Source organism: Nelumbo nucifera, chromosome 3, assembly GCF_055504915.1.
Source record: "Nelumbo nucifera cultivar China Antique chromosome 3, China Antique-T2T, whole genome shotgun sequence".
Taxonomy (NCBI): domain Eukaryota; kingdom Viridiplantae; phylum Streptophyta; class Magnoliopsida; order Proteales; family Nelumbonaceae; genus Nelumbo; species Nelumbo nucifera.
Genome location: NC_142651.1, coordinates 28306588 through 28333254, shown reverse-complemented (window position 1 = coordinate 28333254; position 26667 = coordinate 28306588). Strand labels below are relative to the sequence as shown.

At 33.5% G+C, this 26667-nt stretch overlaps 1 protein-coding gene across 1 annotated transcript; it reads left to right on the top strand.

Annotated features, from left to right (window-relative positions):
* The first annotated feature begins 23717 nt into the window (after window positions 1–23717).
* LOC104605071 (transcription factor MYB20-like) lies at window positions 23718–25387 on the top strand. The gene is made up of 3 exons (XM_010269718.3): window positions 23718–23971; window positions 24383–24512; window positions 24664–25387. The coding sequence occupies exons 1-3, from the start codon at window positions 23839–23841 to the stop codon at window positions 25265–25267; spliced, it is 867 nt and encodes a 288-aa protein (XP_010268020.1). The 5' UTR covers window positions 23718–23838; the 3' UTR covers window positions 25268–25387.
* The last annotated feature ends 1280 nt before the right edge of the window (window positions 25388–26667 follow it).

Sequence of the window (26667 nt, the reverse complement as noted above, 5' to 3'; positions counted from 1 at the left end):
GTCCAACTGGATTCCAAGGTTTGTTAATGTTCTAGCTGATATAGTCTTGTTAGAGGAGTTGATAGAGACTGTTAGGAGGTGTTGAATTTGGGTTGATCTGTTTTTGCTGTAAATTCCATGTAGAAATTAATATTTGGACACTACTCTAATATGAGGGGTTAACTATTATACTAAATAGATAAAATCACCTTGATCTGTTTCTTGTCAATTTGTAATCTTTTATTAACTTTTCCAAAGTGTATGGGTTTCCCTAATTCTGCATATTGATGGGTAGCTCTCAAAGTTAATTGGAATACTTGTACAAGATTAGAACTTTCTGCCCAAGTGAGGGATGCACAGAGCCATAAGAAAACAAGACAAGCTCCATATTGTGTTAATTCTCAGTAGCCGGAGGCATAGGATGTTCATGTTTTTTACCAAAAAATATTATTATCTTTGAATCACCCTACTGCTCTTAACTCACTGTATTTGTAATATTCTTTTTTACCCAATTTCAATTGCCTGAGAATAGTGATTGATCACAAATTGTTACCATTAAGTCTATATCAGCTATGTTCTTACTGGTTGGATAGTGTATCATCATCATCATCTAAGCCTTACCCCAATTATATGGGTCATTTGTATGAATCCTGTTTTGCCATTCTGTTTTGTTTACATCCTTATCTATTGTTAAATTATTATTTATTAGGACTTAAATAACTTCTTACCATTTCAACTCGTCTTTTTTGTCTGCCCATAGCCCTTCTAGCCCCTTCAACTTGCAAAAGATGCTTTTCTTACAGGTGCTGACTAGTTGGATAGTGCAACGGAAAAAAAAAAATCTAATTGTTATATTTTGAAGAATCAACAGGCTAGTAGTAATTTTAAATGGTAATTGATTTTGGGAACATGTTTGTGCATGTCACATTGTTAACTAGCTGTGCCATACCGATTTATGATCAGTTTAGTTGTTAGAGTATGTCAATGTTCAAATAATTTTTTTTTTGGTTAAGAGGAACCAAACTATCTGTTATCTCTCATTTGTATATATAAATATAAATATATATATATATATGTTAAGATCAACCCAAGAACTTGACATCCACCTATAGGCCAGATACCTACTTGAACCTTAAAAAGAGAAGCGTTTCCTTCTCATTAGTAATTAGTTACAAAATTGAGAGAATAAAGTAGGAAAACTTGTTTCCAGTTGCTGTTCTCTTGAAGTTGCATCTCTTCTGGTTAAAGCGTTTTCTTCTCATTATTTACAGGGAAGGATTTTTGTTTTCTTGGGAAAGGGCCTTAATAGTCCTAGTCCTCTCTTCAGAAAGGCAATGGGACATATTTTCAAAGACAATATGAGGGGTGATGGGCTGCGAAGGTCGAACAGGGTACCTACGCGCAACCCAAAGTATATGAACTGAAAACCTTCATGCATGGCCCATGCAAAACCAGCCCATCATGCATGGCCCATGCAACGGCCCAGTAGAGCAGGAATCGGTCAAGTCACAAGAATCGGTCAAGAAGTTAGTTGTTGATTGTTAGCTGGTCTTAAGCATAAGAATTAGCCAAATAAGTTGTTATTTCTATGAAGTTGTTAGTGTGAGAAGGCATAGGGATCGGCCATGTAGTTAGAAGGCTAATCCCTTACTTTGAGGTTATTTCAGTGGTAGGAAGTTAGAAGTTTTTGTATTTAAACACCACCCCACCACATGGATGGGGCAGTTGGAAGTTAATAAACTCTTGTGGTTTTATTCTCACCCTAAGCAGAATACTCTATCTCTCTAGCTTTGACTGGGACCTATCAAGGGGCATACCATTTCTGGGTCAGAGCAAATGGGCCATATTGGATTCCATTTTATGGTTCCACCATACACTCAGGTAAACAAAATTAGTTGAAATAACAGTAACAATTACGAGGATTTCTATTGTTGTAATCCTTTGTCCACTTCTGTAAAAGATATGGTTGTTTGGATGGGGTTACCTGTATTTTGTAGTCAGATGATGTCGGAGAACCAAGATCTCCAACTAGGCTTACTCATTCCCAAGGCAAGAGTTTGTCCCATTGCCAAATCATATGGATGCGTTGGATTTTGGAGTCACTTGTGTTACGTTAGGTTTGAGGGAAAATGTTGGGAAAGGAAGGGAAAGGTAGCTGTCTTTCCCTTTCTTTCCCTATCTTTCCTTCAAACCAAACATAGCCTTGGTGATCAAAAATAAAATCGACCTTGAATCATTTGGATGGACCACTAAATATGAAGCAAAAAGAAATTCATGTTTATTTTTACCTCAAAAGGAATCAAATTCTCAAGGTTTGGACTTTGGAGTGTCGGGGTATGGTGAATGCTCCTCTCAGGTAGGACAGAGAGATATAGATTGTGGCCTCTCAGTCCACCGCAATTTGAACAGTTGGAACAGTGACAAGTGGGGGAATGAATCAAAATTCAAGGGGGTAGTGAATTATAGGCGGAGGTGTGGTAAATAAAACCCAAAAAATTAATAAAGGTTGATGAGGTGGGCTGAAGATGGGTCCTTGGGCCAGGCCATTTAAATTGCAACAAATGCTCAACCCAAGCATATCCAAGTTGAAACTTGGAACCCTATAAAAGGGGCCATTGTTTGAAGTGATGATAAAATCTTGGGCTGGAAATCATGAGAACACGGTTCAAATCTGAGAACTGCCACTTTGTGTAACTAAAAAAATTAAGAAAAAAAACAAAGGTCGGGTCTATATCCAGTCCACCCCTCCCAAAACCCCATTTGGATGGGACAACATTGGGTAATGGTCTTTTCCTTATACACAAACAAAATAGAAAAAAAAAGCCAAAAAAGACTTGTTTTAAAAGTAAAAAAAGAGAAATATCAAATACTTATAGGTATCTTATTTTACTTAGTTATATTTATGACTTAACGTGTTCGTAAATTGGGACTAGAAAGCCAACCTTCACATTCAACATCTTCAACAGCTTCTCTAAGTGAAAGAAGGAATTGAACTAGTGTCTCAAAGCAACTAGTACGCAAGGCTACCTCCCCTACTAACATTGTCACTTGCTCTTGTAGTAAGATCTAGCTGATCTGCAATAGTTTAGTTATTAATAACAGTTCTCTAGCAAAAGTGGTTAAAGAAAAAATATAACTTTTAATTAATTAACATTTTTAATAATTAATAAGTTCAGTTATTAAATTTGAAGTTCTAAAGAAGACCCCAACCAAAAACAAACATAGATCTATAATCCACAAGACTAAATATTACTTTTGTTTAACATGATGGACATATAATATTTGAGATGTGCCCAATATTTTAATAAATATTTTGTATTTTTATATTTTATATTTTTATATTTTTATTATTTAATTATGATATCATGGGCTCACCCATTTGACCTGAAAAGCTGAACTGTTGACCCACCACCTGTATGGTAATATGTAATTTTTTGTATTTTTATTTTTTCTAAATTTTTATTATTGAATTATAGCATCATGGATTGGTCCATTTGATCGAGGCGACTGAACTGCCAACCCACCACCTAGACAAAAAGTCTCACTTCCAGGTTAGTATTAAAAGCATTTGTTTTTATACTACTAAAAGTATAGGTTATAGAGTTAATTAGTGGAATTTAATGGTAAATTGGTAATAAACAAAAGTGCCTAAATACCAAAAAAAAGGGGGGTAAATTGATGAAACCTTCCCTAAAGCTTCTGACCATTTCTAAAACCTCCTCTGAAGTTTGATAATTGCAATCATCTTCCTTGGACTTTTTGACACAGTTACAAGTAGACCCTCTTTGCTAGAATCCTTTAACAAGAGACATAAGAATGTCCAAAATACCCATGCAATTACTATTAAGGCTGGTTTCTACAGAAAAAAACAATGCATACTTTATAAACAACACAAAAATAGAGAATTTAAAGTTGCATCTTTACCTTTGAGCGATTGATATGAAGGGCAAATTTGGAAAACAAATCAATTTCAGAAAAGAGATTAGAAGGGTTTGAGCTAGCGATTCATATAAAGAGAAAATATGAAAAATAAACATTCTAGTCAAAAGTAATTGCATGGGTATTTTGGACATTTCAATGCCTCTTTTTAGAGGATTCTAACAAAATAAACTTGCAACTATGTCAAAAAGACCAGGGAAGGTGATTGCAATTACCAAACTTTAGGGGAGGTTTCAGCAATTTACCAAAAAAAAACAAAAGTGCCTTAAATATAGGAGTTAATGAGAGTGGACAAATTCAGAGATGGGGGTATTTTGGTCAAGAAAAAGTCCAGAAACAGTTAAGCTCCACTCCCACACTTCATAGCAGTTACTCTAGATAGGTAGACCGATATTTGTAAACATACTGCAAACATACTTGTATATAATATATAAGAACGCAAAATTGTATGTGAAATATATTGGGTTTGGGTTGGGTCAGGTAATCAGGTTGTCCAAGACATCAACCCTAATCCAACCTGATTGTATACTGGGTTGGCATTTTCCAATCCTAACCTTAACACTACCTTAAGCTAACCCAATATTTTGGGTTGGGTTGTTAGTCCAATCCAAGTGCAATCTATTTGCCAAATACCATCTCTTTTTATGGTACCTTGTCTCTAAAGCTTGCATTGGGACCAAAGGGAGACATCACCACTACATTGCTCAAAATGATTTATGACCAAGAAACTCGTGTTTTTTTTTTCAGAATTATGTGGGGTTTACAGAAAATTTATTTTCCCTTGGTATTACTTACTTGAGTAAGTGATATCCATATCCCAAGTGGATAAATAACTTTCTCACCTGGAGGGAAACTTGCCAATACTTAGATGGGACAAAAATTGCACATTTTAATGACATTTTATGGATAAAACAGTTATTATCTTATTTACCTAAAAAATAAAAGAACATGAAAAAATGTATTTATCCGGGTAAATAACTTCTCAAAAAACAAACAGGGCCTTAGAGAGAATGCCATATTCTCTGAGAACTTGGGCCTTCAGAAATAATGATATAATAGTCAAGGTAGGAGTAAGCAGACGTCATGGTGGCGTTAGCAAAGCAAGAACCGCACTTGTAAGTTAGAGAGAATTAGCAAAAACTTGGCTGCAGCCTGCAGTGGGTGCATGACAAAGAGTTGCAACAAATCAACCTACAAGTAGCAGAACAAAAAGTTGGGCACAATGAAGATTTGGCTGCCGTGGCCCATGGGCCACTAAAAATAAGGTCATATATCTCCCATCCCATGGGTGGTGGACCTTATGGGTCCTCCTTGTACGTATAGTATTGATGAAGAGTGACCACTGACCACAGGTGTCATGGATGCCTCATGAAATTGTTCTTTGCTGACGGACCCGCGTTTTCAATTTTCATTATAGGAAGGTCACGCAGATGTCATCTTTGCATAAATACTAGCCAGGACCCATGATTTTTATAGTGACCCTGATTTTTATAGCATTCACTCGAAATTTAAAACTAATTTGGTTTGGATACAAGATACAAACACCCATGTCTTTTTTCCCATTATTTGATGACAGAGATAAGTCTCCTAAAACTTAAATATGATCTTAGCCTTGTCCTAGTGATCCATTTGGTTGAGCCGTCCAACTTTTTACGTTAGACATTAAATCTTTTTTTTTGTGTTTTTTCCTTTTTTATCATTAATTACAAAATTATTATTCACTAATTTTTGTTTAATATGATGAATATATAATATCAAGGATATGGTAATTTTTTTTTATATAATCTTTTTGCGTTTGTGTTAGAGAATAAAAACCTATTCAGGAACCTCACTAATAGCTTAAGCTTTTAGGTTTAACGGTTCTTAAACATGGTATCAGAACTTGCTTGGCCAAGTGGTTTAGTGTTTGGTCCTCATTTCTTATATTATAATTAATTAAATTTCAGCACAAGGTAAGGGTGGGCCTATGCTCGCCAATGCTTCAAGTCCATAGGCTTTTCCATGAGGGTGTGTGTTACTTAAAAACCTATTCAGGGACCTCACCTAATAGCTTAAGCTTTTAGGCTGAATGGTTCTTTGAGAGTATGTATGTAAATATAATCATGTGTAATTGTGTATATATAAATACCTACATATTTTTTGAATTTAGTGTCTCTCTAATTGAGGGTTGAAAATGTAATTTGAACTACTACTTTTCACTAAATTTAATTCTTTTTCATTAAGTCTTAATATATTTAAGGTATTAGATCTTATTTTCTCTCATTGAGTCTTATATTTGAAGTATTTTTTTCTTGCTAATAAATTCTATCAATTAGATCTATATCTAATACTTTTAAAAATATAAAAAAAAACTTGTTTTTTTTTTCTTATAATTTACCCCAAAACAATACTTTTAACCAATTCAACCCATTTAGAAAGAACTTTGAATGTATTTAGCAACATGTGTGCCCACAAGGCAACAACATATATGGATGCAATGTGGCATCAATGACACATGTGTGCCATGTGAAATCAATTTGTTGTATCCAAATGTCATGTTTTTTCATTCTCTGAAAAGTATGTTTTTGAAAATTTTTCATCCAAATTGTTTTAAAAGTAAGATTACGAAAATAAAAATATAACACGTGTTTTGTACTTTCATACTATCGAAAGTATAGTGCAAAAATTTCTATCTAAACAAGAATAATTTATAAACTCCTTTTCTATTATTAAATCCTACATTTAAGGTATTTTTTCACCAATAAATTTGACTAATTATATCTATATCTAATACTTTTAATAATATAAAATATATGTTCTTTTAACTAATCAAAAAATAAAACCACTCATCTGTTTAGGTGGCAAGTAAGCAATTCAACCATTTAGTTCAAAAGGATGAACCCATGATATCAAAATAAAATAGTAAAATAATAAAAAGGTAAAAATACAAAAATTATGAAAATAAATAAATAAATTTTGTAGAAAATATTTGTACACATTATTACTATTATAATCATCATCGTCATCATCTAAAATTGCCTTGTTCAAAGGTTGAATCATTCTTTGAGAGTATGTGTGTAATATAATTATGTGTAATTGTGTATATAAAGATATCATACATAATTACATAAATTTTATAATAATAAATTTAATATTTTATATTTATATAAACTTATTATATGTATAAGTTAAATTTAATTAAAATCTTTCAAACTTTTAAAATTTTCTTCATTTTAAACATAACAAAAGTAGATTTGGATTAAATTTACATCTAATCCAAGTATGATATATTATATTTAAGATTTGAAGCTGCATCAGTAATTGGATTGGATTTGGATGTGGTTGGATATAATTAATCTGACCCCAACACAATTACAACTCTAAATATTATATATATATATATATATATATATATATATATATGTATGTATGTATACAAATATACATATTATATGATTTATGATAATGACAAGCCTAGATTCAACAGTCTTGAAGGTATTCAATAATCATGCACATAGAAATTCTGAGTTACTTGAATAGTAGCAAACTTCCAACTCCATTATGTGTAGAGAAAACGCGGAGAGAACAATGTAGAAATAATAATAATGTTTTTTTTTTCTCTCCTTGAATGAGAGCTTATATATAGACCCAATGGCAACCTATGAGAAAAATGAAAAGACACAATTTAATAGTGCAATTTTAAATGAAAAGTTTTTATTTTAAATTCAAAACAATGTTCAAAAGTAACTTTATTTTAAATAAAGCATCACAAAATTTAAATTTGAAATGGAATGATAATAAAAAGCATTTTGGGTACACCCAAACTGATGGCTCACAGCTTGGTTCATTACAAAAGTTCAATCAATGATGAGATCAACCAGCTGTTCTGGGTTATTTCTTTTCTTATTGTATCAACTATAGAAGTAGACACATAAAGAGATGGCATAGGATGGGATCCATCTATATATATATATATATATAAAATAGTTGTTACCATCAAAAGGGTGCAATGTAGAGGGCCAGTGCTCCTTGTTGAATTGTGTTTAAATCAACTCCATTGCCATTAGATGAAGTAGTATTTGAAGATGCAGAAGCCAAGATGTTTTGGTGATAGGGCTTTGATACCATGAAAGGTTTAATTTGAGCTTTGAATTAATAATTTGAATTATGCAAGACTTGAGCATGAATTTCTTTTGACATATACACACATTATTATAATTATAATTATAATTTACTACCACATATATAGAAGAGCTTGATACAAATTGAAGTGTGATAATGCTTACCACAATCAGACATGGACATGAAGTGATGTATTATTAACTCATCATCACAATGAGAGATATATAAGCACATGCATGCTTAGCAACGATTTGAGCAGGATTATTTCCATATGGTGGGACAAAAGATAAACTGAGTAGAAACTGATGAGTTAATTTAAAGCTTAATTAAATTCTTGTAATTCTTAAAATGTCATGTATTTTGTGATGCTGTGGTATGATTTTTTGTCACTGTTTGTTTGCAATGCTTATGAAGGGTGTAAATGCATGAGTTAGGCTAAGCTTAAATTTTTAGGTTTGACTTTGTTCTATCTGTTTGTGAGGAGTGACATAAGAAACAAAATGATATGGTTCTCATTTTTTATTAGGGGTGCTCATAAAAATCCGAATAACCGAATAACCAAACAAATAGGGGCGAAGCCAGGGGAGCCATGGCCCCTCCTATGGTTCAGAAATCCCTACTTGTGATTGTAAATTTCCCCTCTCCCCCCACTCTTTACCCCAATAGTTGGCCCTCCTATGGCCATCCACATTTATTTATCCCCCCCCCCCCCAAATCCATTTTAGGTTTTGGCCTCCCTCATGAAAAATTTGTGGCTCTATTCCTACAAATATATATGCATTATATATTTGTTCTATTTATAAATATTATATATATATATATATATATTTACAATATATGTTATAAATATAAAAACCAAAACCAGTAGTACTGCTTCGGGAAATGTAAAAACCGATAGGACCAGTTTTGTTTAAAAAAAATGCCAAACCATGAGCACCCCTACTTTTTATGAAATAGAATTAAGGTAAGAGGAAGGTGGAGCAAATTTTATATCAGCTTTTGGGATATAAAATTTGCACTGCCAATAAAGTACAAGTGAGGGGAAAAATGCAAATTTTGCATTAGATAGGTTTGCAAATCATAGTTATAAACAATGGGTGCAAATTTGAACCTAATGCAAAATTTGTCCATTTCAGATTTGCACTGTAAATATGCCAGCTTGGAAACAATGCAAATATGTAGAGTGTAAAATGGTCCATATAAATTGCAAAGTTTGGATTAGTTTTAGTTGTAATGGATGCAAACACAAATTCCAATAAAGCATATGTCTTTTTTTTTTTATCAAAAGCCCACTTGAATGCAAATTTACTTCTTTTTTATTGATATACTTTTATATCTTATTATCAATGTAAATATGCATTAATCCGTAATTTGTCAATATATAAATATAATATTGTCAAACACAGACAAAAATGAACCAGAGTGCAAATTTACCCTGAATCAGGATTTACACTCCATTTGCATTGTTTCCAAACACAGCCAAAGACTCAATTTTGCACTTTGTACTACTTCCAAATGGAGCCAAAGCAATCGTTGTCTATATATAGATTTTATTAAAATCTCAAACAAAGAGCAAGTTGCAAGGAATCCGTCCACCAAAGTCTTATTTTGTGCATGAGCATGGATTGTCTTGACCTAAGGACTAAGGGCTATATCTATATATACTATATTACATTAGTGAGGTGCATGTTGTCCATATGACAAAACAAGGCGCGACTTTGGGTTCAGTTTTCCTGGTTAAACCATCAACTCTTCCAAATTCCAATGCCTTTATCCCACTTGCATTACTCATATATTTCCTAATAGACTTTCTGTCATTTTGCTCCATATATGACATATTATCCGGTAGCTAGCTGTTTGGGTTGGTGCGTGCAAATGCTTTTATTTCTGCCCTTGCTCTTAGCTTGGCAACAAAATTAATTAATAATGTATAAATTGAATTTAACCCTTATACTTTTTCATTTATGTCTAGATTAATAGAGAGAAATTTGTTGCAATGTGCAAGGGATCGATCAAATCAAATCATTTGGAGATCGAAGTGGTTAATTTAAGGTTTTGACTGTGAGATTTTTGTACTTTTAGACAAGTAGCAATTTTGTTCTTGGGCAACACTGGTTACATAAAAACAGTAAATCTCTCCAATTGGGCTACTTAAGAAATTTTGAACCATCCAACTATCTTTTTTATTATTTGTCATCCTTTGATATGAACCTTGTTTGTTTCCTAGTTGGTTGGCTTAAATTTCTTTCACAACTCAATTCAATTTAAAATTCCGACCAAAATGTCATGTGTAAGCCATGCATGCATAATTAGCAAACTCCATAGTTTTGCCAATTTTAGAAATTTGACCAAAATCCCTAGCCAGTAGCCGCACCCATATTATCATTTTCTTTTTATACTTTGCAAAAACAGGCAATTTTCTTGGACTCTGAAACAGATGTGTTAATGGAGAATGCTAGCTAACTATAATGTATGCATGCACAGATAATATATTAAACAAAAAATCATTTGGACTGTATCTAAGTTGCAATATGATGATGTCAAATGCGCGTTTTGTATGTCTCATGGATTCTATTCTATACTCTGAAGTAGTCTACCTAGTTACTAACAAAGTATTATAATTCACCATTAGTTTGCAGTATGTCTTAGTCTTTAGGGGATAAGGCAGAGTTAGATTGTTATGTCGTTTCATACTCTTATGGACGGACCCCAACAGCGGCACAATAGGCATAAAGAAAGATCCAAAGGCACAAGAGGGTTGTAAAAACAAAATTTTACATTTCCACTACAAAATCAAACAAGTAGGCATTTTTGTTTTTTTCGGCAGTTCTCTGCATTAATTTTTCATGCTTATCCTTCTCTTTCTTGATAAGAGCCCACATGAAAATATCTCCCTATCCCTATGAAAGAATATCAGAGCTGGCAATAGGTTTTGAGGCATTGCAAGTCAATTTTGGTTGATATATAGATATTCAACCAAAGGCAGTCCTTGTGGCCGGGATATATTATAAATCAGGTTTGGTTTAACAGAAATTAATTCGACGATAAAATCCAGCCATCTAAATCAGTTTAATTTCGGCTTGCTGATTTGGGTAGAGAAAGGCCAGGAATTTAACCAAGATTTCATGTATATATTGAAAAATCATCACTATTCACTATACTAACTTAATTGGACCTGACCGGATTGAATTGAGCCTGGCCGGTTTAGACAATTAAGGGAAATTAGGATTGAATTATACAACCCGAACCCATAAAAAACAAACAAACAAATATATATATATATATATATATATATGGATAAGATTATACGTGTTGAATTATAAGTATATGAAGAAGCAATTAATGTCCCATCTAGTCTAGAGAAAAGTAGTCTACGTCGTAGCCGCGGGCATAGTCATGTTTCATTGAACCTGATATATAAATATGTGAGTAATTGATAGGAGGGAATAAACGCGGGTTTAGGGGGCGGGAGAGGCAGCGAGCTGATGAGAGGAGTACAAGTTGAGAGAAAAAAAAAAAGAGACTTCCCACTTTTCAGTGTATGTCAATTCTGGGCGAAGAATTTAGAGAGCAAAAGTTTGAAGTTTGAAGTTTGAAGTGCAGCGGCTTTTTTTGATTGAGATCAGATCACAAACCATCTTCCCGTGAGCACATAAAACCAGGGTGGACTTACGTCTCAACCATGCAATAACCAATTTCAGTCGTCCTCATTTTGTTTCCTTCGAAGACTACAAATTACAATTAAAACCCGCCCAGAAATCTAATATTGTGAGTAATGAGAAATCAATCACTAAACCGGCCGAGCAGTGGGGGAGTTGAAACTTTCTGCCTCCATCCACAACCAACCAATAAGTACGTACATATCACAAAGTAAATTTATGCATGTTAGACTCTATTCTGCTTTGTAATTGGGTCCTCTTTTGACCCAATACCAAGAGTGATGATGATATCTAACTTCTCACTAGCTACTTCTCAGATATCAACTGGTCGTGGTAGGTAACCATATTTGGGTTTATGTCTTTTTTCTAATATACACATATATTAATAAACAAACGTGGTAGCTAGATCTTGTGGAACCATCGTTTTTAAAAACGAACCGGTCAGGGGTCTAGTTATCAGTTCGAACGGTTTGACTGTTCGACTCGAATGATCAGTCCATTCTGATAAAAAAATTAAAATATTGGAAAACGGTCAAAACCGTTTAAATAGTTAACCAGCCAATTTAGCGATTTACTGACCACCAAAATCAACGATTTTAAAAAAAAAAAACGGTTTTGGAGGAAAACGAAATCGATCAAATAACCGATTCCTGATTTTTATGATCCAACTGTCTGGTCCAGTCCGGTTTTGAAAACAGTGTGTGAAACTACTCGGTTTAATTAATTTCTATTAATGCTTCGACCTTATCCTGGGGTTGCCGGGTCCCTCCATTTTGGCAGATGGGGGTCTGGCTTCAAAAACGTTGATATTAAATTACTTATTGTAAACAACTAATTAAAGCGAAAATTGATTAAAGTCTTTTTTTTTTTTACTTCAATTAATGTGGCTTCTTCAAACCCTCTATGAAGATTGAGTGCCCATTTGGGAGGGCTAAACTGAAAGTGAAATGGCTCCCGGCTTACTGTGAGGTGGGTCTTATACACCGACAGTCTATAAATTATGTTTGGTGAGATGTTAATCGATCATTTAAATTGGATCAAATAGACCGGAAAAATCGGGAATCGATTAAATAACCAATTTTGTTTTACTTTAAAATCACTTTTTATTAAAAATCATTGATTGTGTCAACCAGTCCGGCCGTCCGATCCAGTCCAGTTATCAAAAACATGTTTGCAGCTGTTTGGGTTGTGTGGAATTTCTTAATGTACCCGATGTCAGCACCAATCATGTGTGCCAACAAATTTGTCACACACATATATATATATATATTATGTATGTATGTATGACAGGCCTCCAATCCATTGTTTTAGAATTTTGACGAATCAAGCCGTACGTGTACTGGCTGAGTCAACTTGACTCGGTGGAAATTAATTTGAATTGAATCAATGTACACGCTCCTTTTCTTCAACAACCGAATTGATTCACACGGATTGGCTAAAATGAAATTCAACCGAGTTCACTCAAGTTGTCTAAAATACCAACGATGCTCTAACCCATAGTAGAAAAGAGGTATCATGGGTATGTATCAAATCATATATTCACACCAGAAAATAGGCTTCTTTTTTCTCGGTTAATAGTGTTGGTGAACTTCATTATTATTTTTTATGAAGCAAGCCCATGGGAAAATTAAAGGTTTTTCTTTGTAATTGATTTGAAAGTTAATGGTATAGTCTTTTTTAATAGTGTACATGTTTTTGTACATAGTAATTTTAATTTTTTATGATGATGATACATGATAGTAAGTAATATATTTTTAAAATTTTTCAAAATTTTTGTCTATAAAATTATGTATTTGTACACTTATTTTTATTTAATATAATAAATATACGATATTAGAGATGTATCTAACTGTTTTTATATTTTTATACTTTTGTGTGTTCTCATATTTTTAATTTTTATTATTTAATTATGACAGGAATGGTTGATGCGTTTAATCTAAGAAGTTAGGCCTTATTTGGTGGTACTTTATACTTTATACTTTTAATAGTATTAAAGTACAAAGTACACAATGCTTTTGCTTCCATATTTTTACTCTGAAAACCGTTTGAATGAAATTTTTTCAAAAACATGTTTTTCAAAGTAAAAGTAAATGATAGCATGTGAATCAATGTTTTAAAAATCAATCCAAAAATAGAACCACTTTTGCCTCCGTTTTCTGAGTCAGTGGTTCAACCATTCAGGTTGGATGGATTTACCTATGACATCATAAATAAATAATAAAAAATGAAATATATATTTCTAATATAAAAGTTAGATAAATATTATGAGAGGACCACTTTTCAAGCCTATAAAAAAGGGCAAAGCTAAAGGCATTTTCAGCTACTCAAGGAACTGTGGTTTTGAAAGAAATGAGCATTCTAAGAGCTACATTCATGGAAGATGCTCAAATTTCAAATATATCTTACACAATAAGGACAGAATGTGCATTCGTCAGTTTTAATCTATTCATTTTTTTTTATGATCTTAATCCTTTTTCTTGGATTTTTTTCAATGATCATAGGGTCCATTTGGTTCACAACCGGAATCAGAATCGGAGTCATAATCGAAATCCTTTGGAATTGGAATCGGAATGGTCTATTCCCATAGTCTTTTTGGCTCAAACAGGAATGGAAATGGGAATTGGAATCATCAGGAATAGAATTTTATTTCTAAAGGAGGGGCAGGGAATGGTCATTCCAAATGGGGGAATGCCATTCCAGTTCTGAATTTCTGGCTTACATCAACAGCTTTATTGGAGGTTTGGTGATTAGCAACCATACGAGGTTGCAAGTTACAGAAAAATACTAAAATAAACCTTTTTTTCCTTGCCATTTTGGTTTATTGCTAAAGAGTCAAAAGAACCGTCAGTTGCCGGTATGGTTATTCACTATCCAAGATGGCCTTCAATGCCATTTGCCATTGTAATTGAAGGCTCACTAAATCCATACGTTGATGCAAGTAGATCTTAAAGAAGTTGGGAATCGGGGAGTTGGAAGGTCATTCATTTTGAGGTATGAAGAAGATAACGAGGTAGGTCTGAAAATTTGGAAAAGTAAAAGATAAAGTAAACCCTAATTCTCGAACAAGATTGGTAGCTTGGGATATAAAATTAATTTTTTTAATTTCTTCATTTGGATTTTTTAAGTTAATCCACTGACCGCTATCCGAGTCAAATGGTTCAACAGTTCAACCGCTTGGATCAATAATTTGTTGGCTATTTCAACAGTTTTTTTACAAGATAGTTGTTTAGGGTAAAAACGGAACCAGTGGCATAACTGGTTTTCGGCCAATACGATTCAACCATCTAGGTCAATGAATGTTTTAAAACCTTGGTTTGGATATACAACAAAATGTTTTATACGTACACATGCCACATGGCATCTATATATGATGTTATATGGCATTTGAATGTATGTCAATAACATGTGGATGCCATATGATATCTAAATATGAGTCAATGACATGTGGATGCCAATAGAAGCATATATGGATGTCATGTGGCATTTAAAAGTAAGTCAATGCTAGTACATGCCATGTGTGGCATACATATATCATTAATTATGTTTAGATGCAATGTTGCATCTTAATGTTGGATCAATGACATGTGGATGCCACATGACAACGTATAAAAATGCCACATATGGCATTTGAAAATAAGTCGATGTTATTGCATGTCAGTAGCATATGTCACCATGGTTTTAAAAACAACCCAGAAATAGAACCATTCTAGCCACTAGTTTCTAGGTTGACGATTCGACCATCCGATTCAATGGGTGGCCTGTTCTAACAAAATTTAAAAAATAATAATTAAAAATAAAAAGTAGCCAAAAACCATTGAACGGGTTGGCGGTTCGACCACCCAAGTCAACGGGTCATTGACTGATTCAATAGTTTTTTTCCATAGTCCTAGGGATCAGGTTTGGGGTAAAACGGAACCAATTGCCTAGACGGTTCTCGGGCCCAACTGTCTGAGTCAATGGCGGTTCGAAAACCATGCATGTCACTAAATACATTAATGTGCTTATACTTCCACATAGCATTCATATATGCCACTACATGGTAGAGTGTATAAGTATTACATGTGTGGTTGGTACACTGTATACTTCTCAGGGGGGCGAAAAGCACAAAATATCAAAAACTGGCTTCTTGCTTTCTATGTTTTTTATACTTTTACTTTGTGTTTTCTAAAAGTAAAAAAACACATCAAACAAATGTGCTCATATACTTCTTGTACTTTCATACTTTCAAAAATATGAAAATTACTTTAAAAAGTACTATAAAAGAGGGCCTTAAATTCTTGACTTGACACAAAACAGGAAAATAACTTCATTTTTTGGTTGGTTTTAAATTTGTATTTTATTTTCATCATCAATAAAATCAATTATTCCTTATTTTTTAATATGGTTAGCTAATGTAAAACATTAGAAATGCTTTTACATCATAAATATTTTTTGTTTTTTTATCTTTTTATTTTTATTATTTAATTATGACATCATGGGTTTAAATATTCAACCTAAATATATTTTTTATCTTCCACTAAATAGGAAAAATTTTCACTTTTGAGTTAGTTTAATTTTTAAGTCATAATTCTTGTATATCATGTTTAATTTTTAATATGATTAATATAAGATATTAGAGATTTGTCCAAATGTTTTTTTACAAAGTTTCTATGTTTTTCATATTTTTTGTATTTTTATCTTTTTTTTTAATTTTTATTATTTAATTATGAGATCAGGGGTTAACACATATGACTTAGAAGGTTAAACTATTAACCCACCATTAGGAAAACAATTTCATTTTTTGGTTAGTTTTAAATTTTATATTTTATATATGTAGAGAACACTGATGTGGTCCCCACTATACTGTACTTGTATGACTATAGTCGGCAATTAGTTGGTAGTTGGTAGTTATTTCAGTCAGTCTTTTATTTTTGCCATGTAAACAGTAAGGGTATTTCAGCCCTTTTATCTTTATTTGAGAATTAATATAAATAGTAAGAGAGGGGCGGCAGATCTATAATCCTATCCTTTTCTAATCTCCCCTTCGAACTCTTCTTCTCCTCCTCTCCTCTCTTCTCTTATCCTCTTCCTCTTTCTCAATTTTTTCTTGTTAATTAAACACTAAAAGTAGGATTGGTTGTAGTCTTATTCGACTATAGTATCCAACATCAATAAAAACAACTATTATTTATCACACTTATTTTTCTTATGATTAATATAAAATGTTAGATACGTGTCTAAATGTTTTTTACAAAATTTCTTTATCATTACACAATGTTTTTGTGCTTTCCATATTTTTTAATTTTTTATTTAATTATGATTATGATATCAAGGGCTGACACATTTGACTCAAAAAGATTAATTATTGCTCTACCACCACAAAAATATTTTTTTTATTTTTAGATTATCTTTAAATTTATATTTCATTCCAACATTAATAAGAATAATTAATATTTATTACACTTGTTTTTTTAATATGATTAATATCAAACATTAGAGATGTGCCCGCTTTTCTATATTTTCTATTTTTATATTTATTTCTATTTAAAAAATTTTGTTATTTAATTATGACATGATGAATTAATCATTTGACCCAAATGGTTGAATTTCTTACTTGCCACCAAGATAGAAGAGCGGTTCCATTTTGGGTCAATTTTAAAAACACGTATTTTATATTGTTAAAAATATTAAACATAGATCCAAATGATAAAATTTATTGGTGGAAAAATGGCTTAAATACAGGATTCAAAAATAATAATGGGATTTAATACATTAAATATAAGATTTAATGAAAGAGATTTGAAGGAAGAGAAAAGTTATAATTCAAATTGCAGTTTTGTCTTTACATTTAGAAAAATGACCAAATTAAAAAACTGGGATATTTTAATCAAACAAAAATTTTACACTCTCATTGCACTTTTAATTTATAATAGTATAGATATAAATATGGATAGAGAAATAAAATATGAAAAAATTAATCATAAAAAATGATGCACAACATCGTTGAAGTTCGGAATTACTAATTAAAATATTTGACGAATTTGATTCAACTTGAATGGTGTTTGGTTCGTAATTGTGTTTGTGTTTCATTTTGTTTACAAACCTATAATACATGCATGGTTCTGGTTAACATTACTTTCAACCAAACAGCATGGTTCAGCGTTATTTACAAAAATATCCAACACGTGGTTCTGGTACTAGCAAAATAGAGCATTACTTTATAGATTTTCAACCAAACTACAACAATGGTTCAATGATGTAAGCATGACATGCATGGTGTCTTAATTACATACATACCAACCAACGTATGGTAGCAGCACTAATGAACCGTGAATAAAAGCAACTTCTTGAGAATATTGTGTGGTTATCATGATTTTTAAAAACGAATCGGTGATCGAACCGGTCAGGGGTCTGGTTATCGGTTTGAATGGTTAATCGGTTGGTTCAGCAGTTTGTTGATCAAAATTAATGGTTTTGGTGGAAAAATGATTTTGGAGGAAAAAGGAATCGGTCAGGTGACTGGTTTCCGGTTTTTCTGATCTGACCGTCCGGTCCGGTCTGATTTTAAAAACAGTGGTGGTTATAAAAAAGGAAAAGATATAGTTCTAAATCCATACCATTCACCCTTCTTAAGAAATCACCAAGGAATTGATCGATATCTTTCTCGAAACAAACGAAAAGGAAACGAAAGATGAAACATAAATCATGGATCAACTAAGCCCTCTCGGGGGCTTGCTTAAGAATAAGAAAGAGGAATCTCATGTAAATACCATGGAATAAGGTTTGATCCTATTCATGGGGATTCCGTAAATATCCCATTCCAAAAATAGAAAGGTCGGTTCATACAAGCCCAGATTTCCTATTCACTTCTCATACTCACTCTCTATTCGCCATGAATTGCAGTCACACCTCTCTCAATTCAAAATAGAGATGTGTAGCTCCAATTCACAGCGGGTAGAGAGTGGATAGGAGAAGTGAGCAGGAAATCCCGAGTGTGTTCATACTTACCAGAAAATGGTTTTTAGGTTGTGTTTGGTTGTAGCACAATTTTATTTGTATTAGTACGAATGCATGAGAGTGCAAATGTAAAATATGTAAATTTTTGTTTAATTTTACTTTATTCTGCTTCATTTCTTAATTTACTTCATTTGTACTATAATCAAACAAAATAAGCTAAAATTTAAAACAAAAATAAGTCAGAATTTACACTCAAATAATTTGCACTGCCATGGTTTTACATCAATGCAAATTTATTTGCATTGCAACCAAACGCAGCCTTAATATTTATCAAATCATGTATTAACATATCTTTAATTCTCATTAATAAAAGAAGAAAAATAACTAAAACGTGCACTCGTCCTCAACTCTATGTATTACTTGGTCTTTAATATATATTCACTTGTCTGCATACCTTCAACGTTTGTTTGGTAAACTGCCCTTTTGTCCAATCAAATCCATTCATCCCTTTTATGTCCTTTCATATCTAACCAACCTTAACTTATTTCCATCCCTTTTATGTCCTTTCATATCAAATCCATTCGATCCGATCATTCGATCCAGTCCAGCTTGGAAAACATTGGCAAAAACCATGTAAATCCCACTATAATCACCACTGTTTAGTTGAAAAATGAACAAGAAAAACAATAATTTTTTTCAAGTATCACCAAATTTTGAGCCAATAAGTGATGAACAGTACGCTATAGGGTATATATTGTTTATCTCAGTGTTTGCTTTCCTGCACCGTCATCTCTCTTATGGAAAATCATTTTTTCTGGGTCTTTAATCAATTGTTAGCAGAAAGGTCTTCATGGGTATTTATCAAATTGTGAATAGCATATTCAAGTTAAATATTTTTAATTATCTTCATTTATGAAAGAAAAAAAAGTAATTATCAAATATTTATCAAATTCTGTTTCACATCCTTACCAGGAACTGTCTCTATGTATTTATCTATATATCAAATCAGTACCTACCAAGAGAGATTAATTGCTATGGGTATTACCGACATGAGTCGATATGGTTCTCCATATCTCTTTCCATTGGCAACTTCTATCCCATAATCTCTTGTAGCATTTAAAAAAAATTATATAATTTTATCCTCTTTGTTTATCTTAAGTAATTCAATTAAACAAAAAATTATAGTAAAAATTTATTTCATCATGATTTTTTTTTCTCATCATGAAGGTTGAGCGAAACTTTTCATATTTGACATCAATATAAAAAAAAAAGCTAGTAAAAATAGGAAGTGAATGACGTATGTTTTAATGATAATTTAGTAATGGAATATCTGTAGTATTTTAGCTAGATAAGAAAAAAAAAAGTGCATGTAGATGATATTGTGTGTGTGAGAGAGAGAGAGAGAGTTACTTTAACTCCCATATGAATTATGAATATGTATCATTCAAAGTATGCGATTCAAAGGGATGATACACTAAGATTAAAAACAAAGTATATCTTGGCAAAGGTATTAACCATATGGAGCGATTCAAAGGGGGATATAAAGGGTGTCAATGGACCGGTTTTGGATTGGACCCCATTCAGTCAAAAATTAATTTGGATAGATTGGATGGACCAATAAGACATATTGGATTGGACCAATCCGGTCCAAAATATTTATTAAATTGGATTGGACCTGATACATCCATAATAAATTTATATTGGATTGGGTTGGATTAAGTCAATATCTAGTCCATTGATATAAGATAAGAATATAGGTGTCAATGGACCAGGTTTGGGTTGAAACCAATCTAAATCAAAATGAATTTGAACAGATTGGATGGTCCAGACATTGATTTGGACCGATCCAAAATGGTCCAAAATATTTATTGGGCCAGATTGGACCTGGTCCATTTATAATGGACTCACATTGGACTGGACCGGATTGGACCAAATCCAGTCCAATTGACACCCTTAGGCGATACATTAAGGCTGTGTTTGTTTTGGAGGAAGAAGTAGGGAAAGGAAGAAAAACCTTTACAAATCTTTTATAGGTTTTTCTACCTTTCCCTACCCCTTCCTTCAAATAAAAAATAGTCTAAGGTTAAGAATGTTTTAGGCTTCAGGAATTAAATCAAAGTATATATGGGAAGGGTATCAACCATATGGAGCAATTCAAAAGGGTGATACACTAGGATTAAGAATGGTTTGGGCTTCAAGAATCAAGTCAAAGTATCTATGAGGAGAGATGTTGATAATGTTATGTTTAGTAAGGTGCCAACCAGCTGGTTATTGGTAAGGTCTCCTGTTGTCGTAGTATCGAATCCCACCTGCACTTGAGTTGGAGGATGGGCTACCCCCAATTGTGTAGCCCATCAAAAGAAATTAAAAAAAAAAAAAGAAGTATATATGGGGAGGGTATTAACATTCATCCTCTTATTTAGGGTGTGGTGGGTTTAAAAACCAACATGTATCAGTCAATACATGCTGATACATTGTGATATTTTGAACCTTGATCATCACCATCTATATATCACTGTTAGATTCATGGTATTTGAATATGAGTTTGTGCATGTGTGGCAATTAATTAGACTCCATTTGGGAAGAATGCAAATACAAATATATAGAATGCATTCTGGTCCATGTAAATTTTAAATTAGTTTAGTTTTGCATTGATAAATTTACTTTTGTTCTCATTTTAAATGTAAACATGTCTTAAAATCTGTGTCATTGTCAAGAAACAAATGCATTATTATAAAATACTAGCAATTGACTGAAATGCCTATATGCACTGAATCCACATTTGCATTCTTCCCAAACAGAGCCTTAGGATGTGTAAAAGCAGACCGGTGTAAAACTCCACACCCGGTTCACTTTCTCGGTCATTTGTTTGGGATGTAAAGTTTAGATCGGAAATCGATATAAACCACTTTTCCGTCGACTCTCTTTAACACAGAGGATTTTTCCATTACAATCAAATGCAGCCTTAATCGAAATATACCTTTATTTTGAACTGTTAAACTTGTTTTAATAGGAGCTCAATCAAGTATGAAAAATCATTCTCAAATTTGTACCAAGAAAGTGGAATAGTAATGCACACGACTACTGCTGTTGACTCTGCTATGCGAGGATGACGATAAGGATGATGAAATATTTCTGAAAGCAGCCTTATATGAAAACTAAAAACTAAGCTTTCATATCTCAACAACTCCTTTGAGAGGGAGAAATGCCCTCCTCCTTTTTGGGCATCAAATTCAATGACCAAATCATTCTTTTAGAAAACGAAAGGAGAAAGGAATTTTCCCTGGTAATTGATTTAGGCTCAGCCTTGCAAACTGATGCAAGGGTCTTTAATTCTCTTGAGCCCTTGCTGAGCTGATGAGTTCAGGCTTTTGAGATAAAGTGAAGCCATGCACCTTTGTTTTAACAGATGATTAAGTCATAGTCTGGCTTGGCTTTACATCCAGACCGTTTGGACCAGAAACTAAGTATATGTGAGTGATGCCCAATTCTAAGAAATGCTGATTTGTTCAAATATAACCCTAATATATATGTGAGTGATTTTTGGCCTAAATGAATTTTTGAAAAAGTCGCTTTTTGAGATAGACCTTTTGGAAAAGCACTGTTTTTAGTATTTGGTTGGTCACCAACTTTATTTTTGGGCATTCGAAAAAAAAAAAACACTAGATCCAAATTCAACCATTTTCACCAAATTTTTGGCTTTCCACCATAAATCTTAATCAATTACTAGTTCTTTAAACCGGTTGGATGATCAAACCGTTCATGACCCATTGACCAACATTCGTTTGCATCCGGCCTGAGTCTGACAAACCGGTCATTGACCCATTAAAATAAAATGCATATCTACCTGAATTTACTGACTTTTTCGGGCTTTATATAAAAACCTTGGCAGTTGGCACTGTCAAAATTTGGTGGCAAGTGGAAGTTGTCCTCGTAAAGTTGTATTGACCACTACTTTTTCCTTTGCCTCTAAAGTCTTAACTCTTCACAGAATCAATCTCATTTGTATAAAATTCTACCACTGCTCTGCTCGGCTAGTCAGCTTCCATGGGCACCTTTGTGGGGTCCACATGACAAATATGGTAACCGGCTTTGATCGATGGCCTGGCCCTGTCCCCTGTACTTCCATTTCCATTACCGACTGTAAAAGCTGGAAGTTACATCACGCTCATCTCACACCATGTCAATCTTTATCTTTCATCAGTACAGTAGCGGGCCGGTGGCCCACTAGTCCAACGGTCAGCGTAAGCCCACGTGTCCACCATTCTTGGTAAAGATTTTTGAGAAAAAGCCTGAGAGGATTGTGGAAAATCAGATTTTCTCTTAGAAAAATCAGAGCCAGATTATTAATTTATTTTACTATCCTGCATTTATTGTTTCCTGATTTCCTGAACAAAATATGGCCTTGGTGTAATTTAGGAAGGAATCCTAATATCCCGGGAAATCAGATTCCACTGAAAAACAAACATTTAAAAAGTGGGAGAATTCATCATCAACCCAATTGAATTGAAGTGTTGAACCCTCAAGTAATTGTTGAAATTATAATAAAAAATAAAATAATAAAAGCAGAGCCTGAGATGGTCCCGCTACTGTATTGTTGCAAACATAAAATAAAACACTTTTATCAATGTACAATGAATCAATGATTAATTTAATGGGTCCATTGTCTTTGGGATTGTGATGTTCCAGGCCAGCTACTCTGATTCTATTGGCTGATGCCCATCAAGTGAATGGTGGGTCCAGTATGGCAACAATGCATGGCTACTTGTTTTGTATGTAGGAGTACTGTGTAGTGTTAGTGTTACCATGTACAGTAGCATAATTGAAAAATAAAAATAAAAATAAACAAGAGAAATAATTGCTCTTCTTTATTCCTTTTTTTTCAAGATTTTGTTATGTTATCTGGTTTTCTCTATTGAGGTGTTTGGGGAGTGAAACGCAAGCAAAGGCATCGGATGAGGTGGCGCTTTCTGAAGAGGACGTCCCACGTGGGTGATCAGCACGTGTGAAAAGTCTTGTGTTTCACAAGAGGGAGGGGCGGAGGGCCCTTTGTCTTGTGGGGGTGGGGGGGGATTGGTTTATAAATCAAGGTGGTGGCTTTTACATTCTCCTAGTTATCTGCTCCTCTCTCTTTCTGAATTCATCCTTGTTTTTCTTCTCCCGTTCTGTTTCTCTCGATACAATCTTTTTTTGCTTTCTGGGTCGGGTTGGTTTGTGTTAGAAGATGGGAAGGCAACCTTGCTGTGACAAAGTTGGACTGAAGAAGGGACCATGGACAGCTGACGAGGACAAGAAGCTCATCAACTTCATCCTCACTAATGGCCAATGCTGCTGGAGAGCTGTTCCTAAGCTTGCAGGTCTAAACAGATCACAATTTCTCAAAACCCAATTGAGCTCTTTACTCAATTAGGCTTATAATCAATAAATAGAATAGAGAGATGCAGAGAAACAGAGTGGTTTATGGGTGGGCTCTTTTGGTGGCTGGTTTCCATCTCTAGGATTGTCCAAGTTTGTAAGATTTTTCTGGGTTTTGGAAATCTGAATTTTTTTTTTTTGAGAAATCTAGTAATGGGTGCTTCTGGATTAGACAAAATAAAATTTGGTTTAGGAAAGAAAAATGGATTTTGCTTATAAAACGAAGAGGATATAAGAAAAAAGAGAAGACAGGTGAAAGAGAAGAGGTCATTGAACTTGAGTTTAAGACAAGAAAATAGTTCTCTTGTTCAATTATTGTTCGCTGAATTTGTTTGTGGTTTCAACTGTTGCAGGATTGTTGAGGTGTGGGAAGAGTTGCAGGCTTAGATGGACAAACTATCTCAGGCCTGATTTGAAAAGGGGCTTGCTATCAGAATCTGAGGAACAGATGGTTATTGATCTCCATGCTCGCCTTGGCAACAGGTTCTTCTTCTTTATTTTCCTTCTCTCTTTATCTCTCTGTTTAGTCTTTTATTCTTTGCTGTTTCCACAATTAATTGATCTTATTGGCTAAGTTTTCTAATCCTCCATGTCACATTCTCCTGATAGTTTCTGTTTTTTCTTGATTTTGCAGATGGTCCAAAATTGCATCTCATCTCCCTGGTAGAACTGATAATGAGATAAAGAACCACTGGAACACCCACATCAAGAAAAAATTGAGGAAGATGGGAATTGATCCTGTCACCCACAAACCAATTTCTATTTCAATTGATCAACCACAACAACAGAAACAGCCAGAGCAAGAAAAGTGTTCTGTGGCTGCCATATGTGAAGAAGACCAGAACAAGGGACCAGAGACTTCCTTGCAGTCATCTGTTACTGAGATTACAGAGGAAGAAAAAAGTAGTACGAGCCCATTTAGCCATACAGAGAAAAATGATGCTTTCTGCACTGATGAAGTCCCCATGATTGAATTTGATGAGATTCTAGCCCCCTGCTTACCTTCTTCATCAACTTCTTCCTCTTCATCTTCCTCTGGTTCATCTGGTATGCTTGAAGACTTGCAGTTCTCAAGTTTTGACTGGCTTCAATACGACAACAATGGCTTCTGGGATGATTTCAACTATTGGGACTTGATTTGTGAAGATGGTGACCGAAAACTAGCCGTTGATTCTCCTCCTCGCGAGTACCCAAGAATAGTTTTGGATCAAGAATCTTGGAAATTTGAGCTTCTATGACTTCTCATTTGGGCATGTTATCAATTGTTTGTTACAGAGAAATGCAAATAAGAAAATTCTCAAAAACCCATCTTAAATCATTCTCTTGATAATTACAAATTCTGTGGAGTTATGTACTAATTTTCTGTTATTTCTTTTTTCTAGATTTTATCCCTCTTTCATTAAAAGATAAAAGGAAATATAAATTGAAGGAGATGTACTTAAAGAGTCTGATGTTTGTGTAATTTATTCCATAGTTAGAGCCTTCCACCACCACCATACATGATACAGCACATTCTCATAAGCATATATACAAAGAATCATATACACATTTTCCTTTGCTACTCTCTATGCAATTCTTGATACTTCGCCGCTGTAGGGTGGAAGAAACTAAGAATTGCATAAACTCGTTGCTTCCTACCATTTCTCATTTCCAACTATTAATATGTAATGGCAGGACACTGAAGGGTATAGTTGACAATACACCAAAGATAAATTGCCCTCTAGTATTTGGTCAATACCGTGGAAATACTAGGGAAAAAAATGTGTTTATTTCAGCAACTCCACCCTTGTGAAAACAACATTGTCCAATTAGAGGCTTCAATAACTATTGATTGACTTTTCTGTCCCCTCCAATTATCCATATACTTAAATAACATTGTTCCTTGGCCCACCAAAAAGTTCAGAAAAAAAAAAGTATATTGTTCCTTGATGAGGATTATTCTGATTGCTTTGTCTTGTAAATCAAGGCCTTAAACTACTAGTAACAATGACATGGGTCCAACCGTAGGTTAAATTATCCGTATATAACTGCAAACAAGGTCCATTGATTAATCGATTTCAACCGTTCGATTGGTCATTATTTTTGAAAATGAAGGAAAACCATAGTTAATCTAATTTTTAGTTAAATTTCAGAATCTTAGGCTCCATTTGGTTCAAGAAAAAAAAAATACTGTTTATATAAATATACATTATAAATTCATTTCGAGTCGGCATTCGATGAGTGAAATTAAGGCTCCTTTTTCAACCATTGGATTGGTGTTAGATGAGATGATAGCGATATCAAGGAGGGTTATGGTTGTTATATTCATCTCAATCTTTTTATTCTCTATTTTATTTATTGATACTTAAAATACAACTCAATCTAATGCTAAGGAACAACCCCTTGGAACCCTAATTAAGTCAAAATCCTTTGTTTAATATATATAATTATTCATCTTTGCAAGTAATGCAGAGAGAGAGAAAGAGAGAGGAAGTTCACAAATGCAAATGGAGAAATGAGAGCATCCTTCTAACTACTTGGAGTGAAGGTATATAAAATTGAATCCAGTTTTAGGGAATTAAAAGATTAATAATGCAACCACCAACAAAAAACTATAGAATACTATTATATATATATAAGAATGGCATTTGACTTTGAT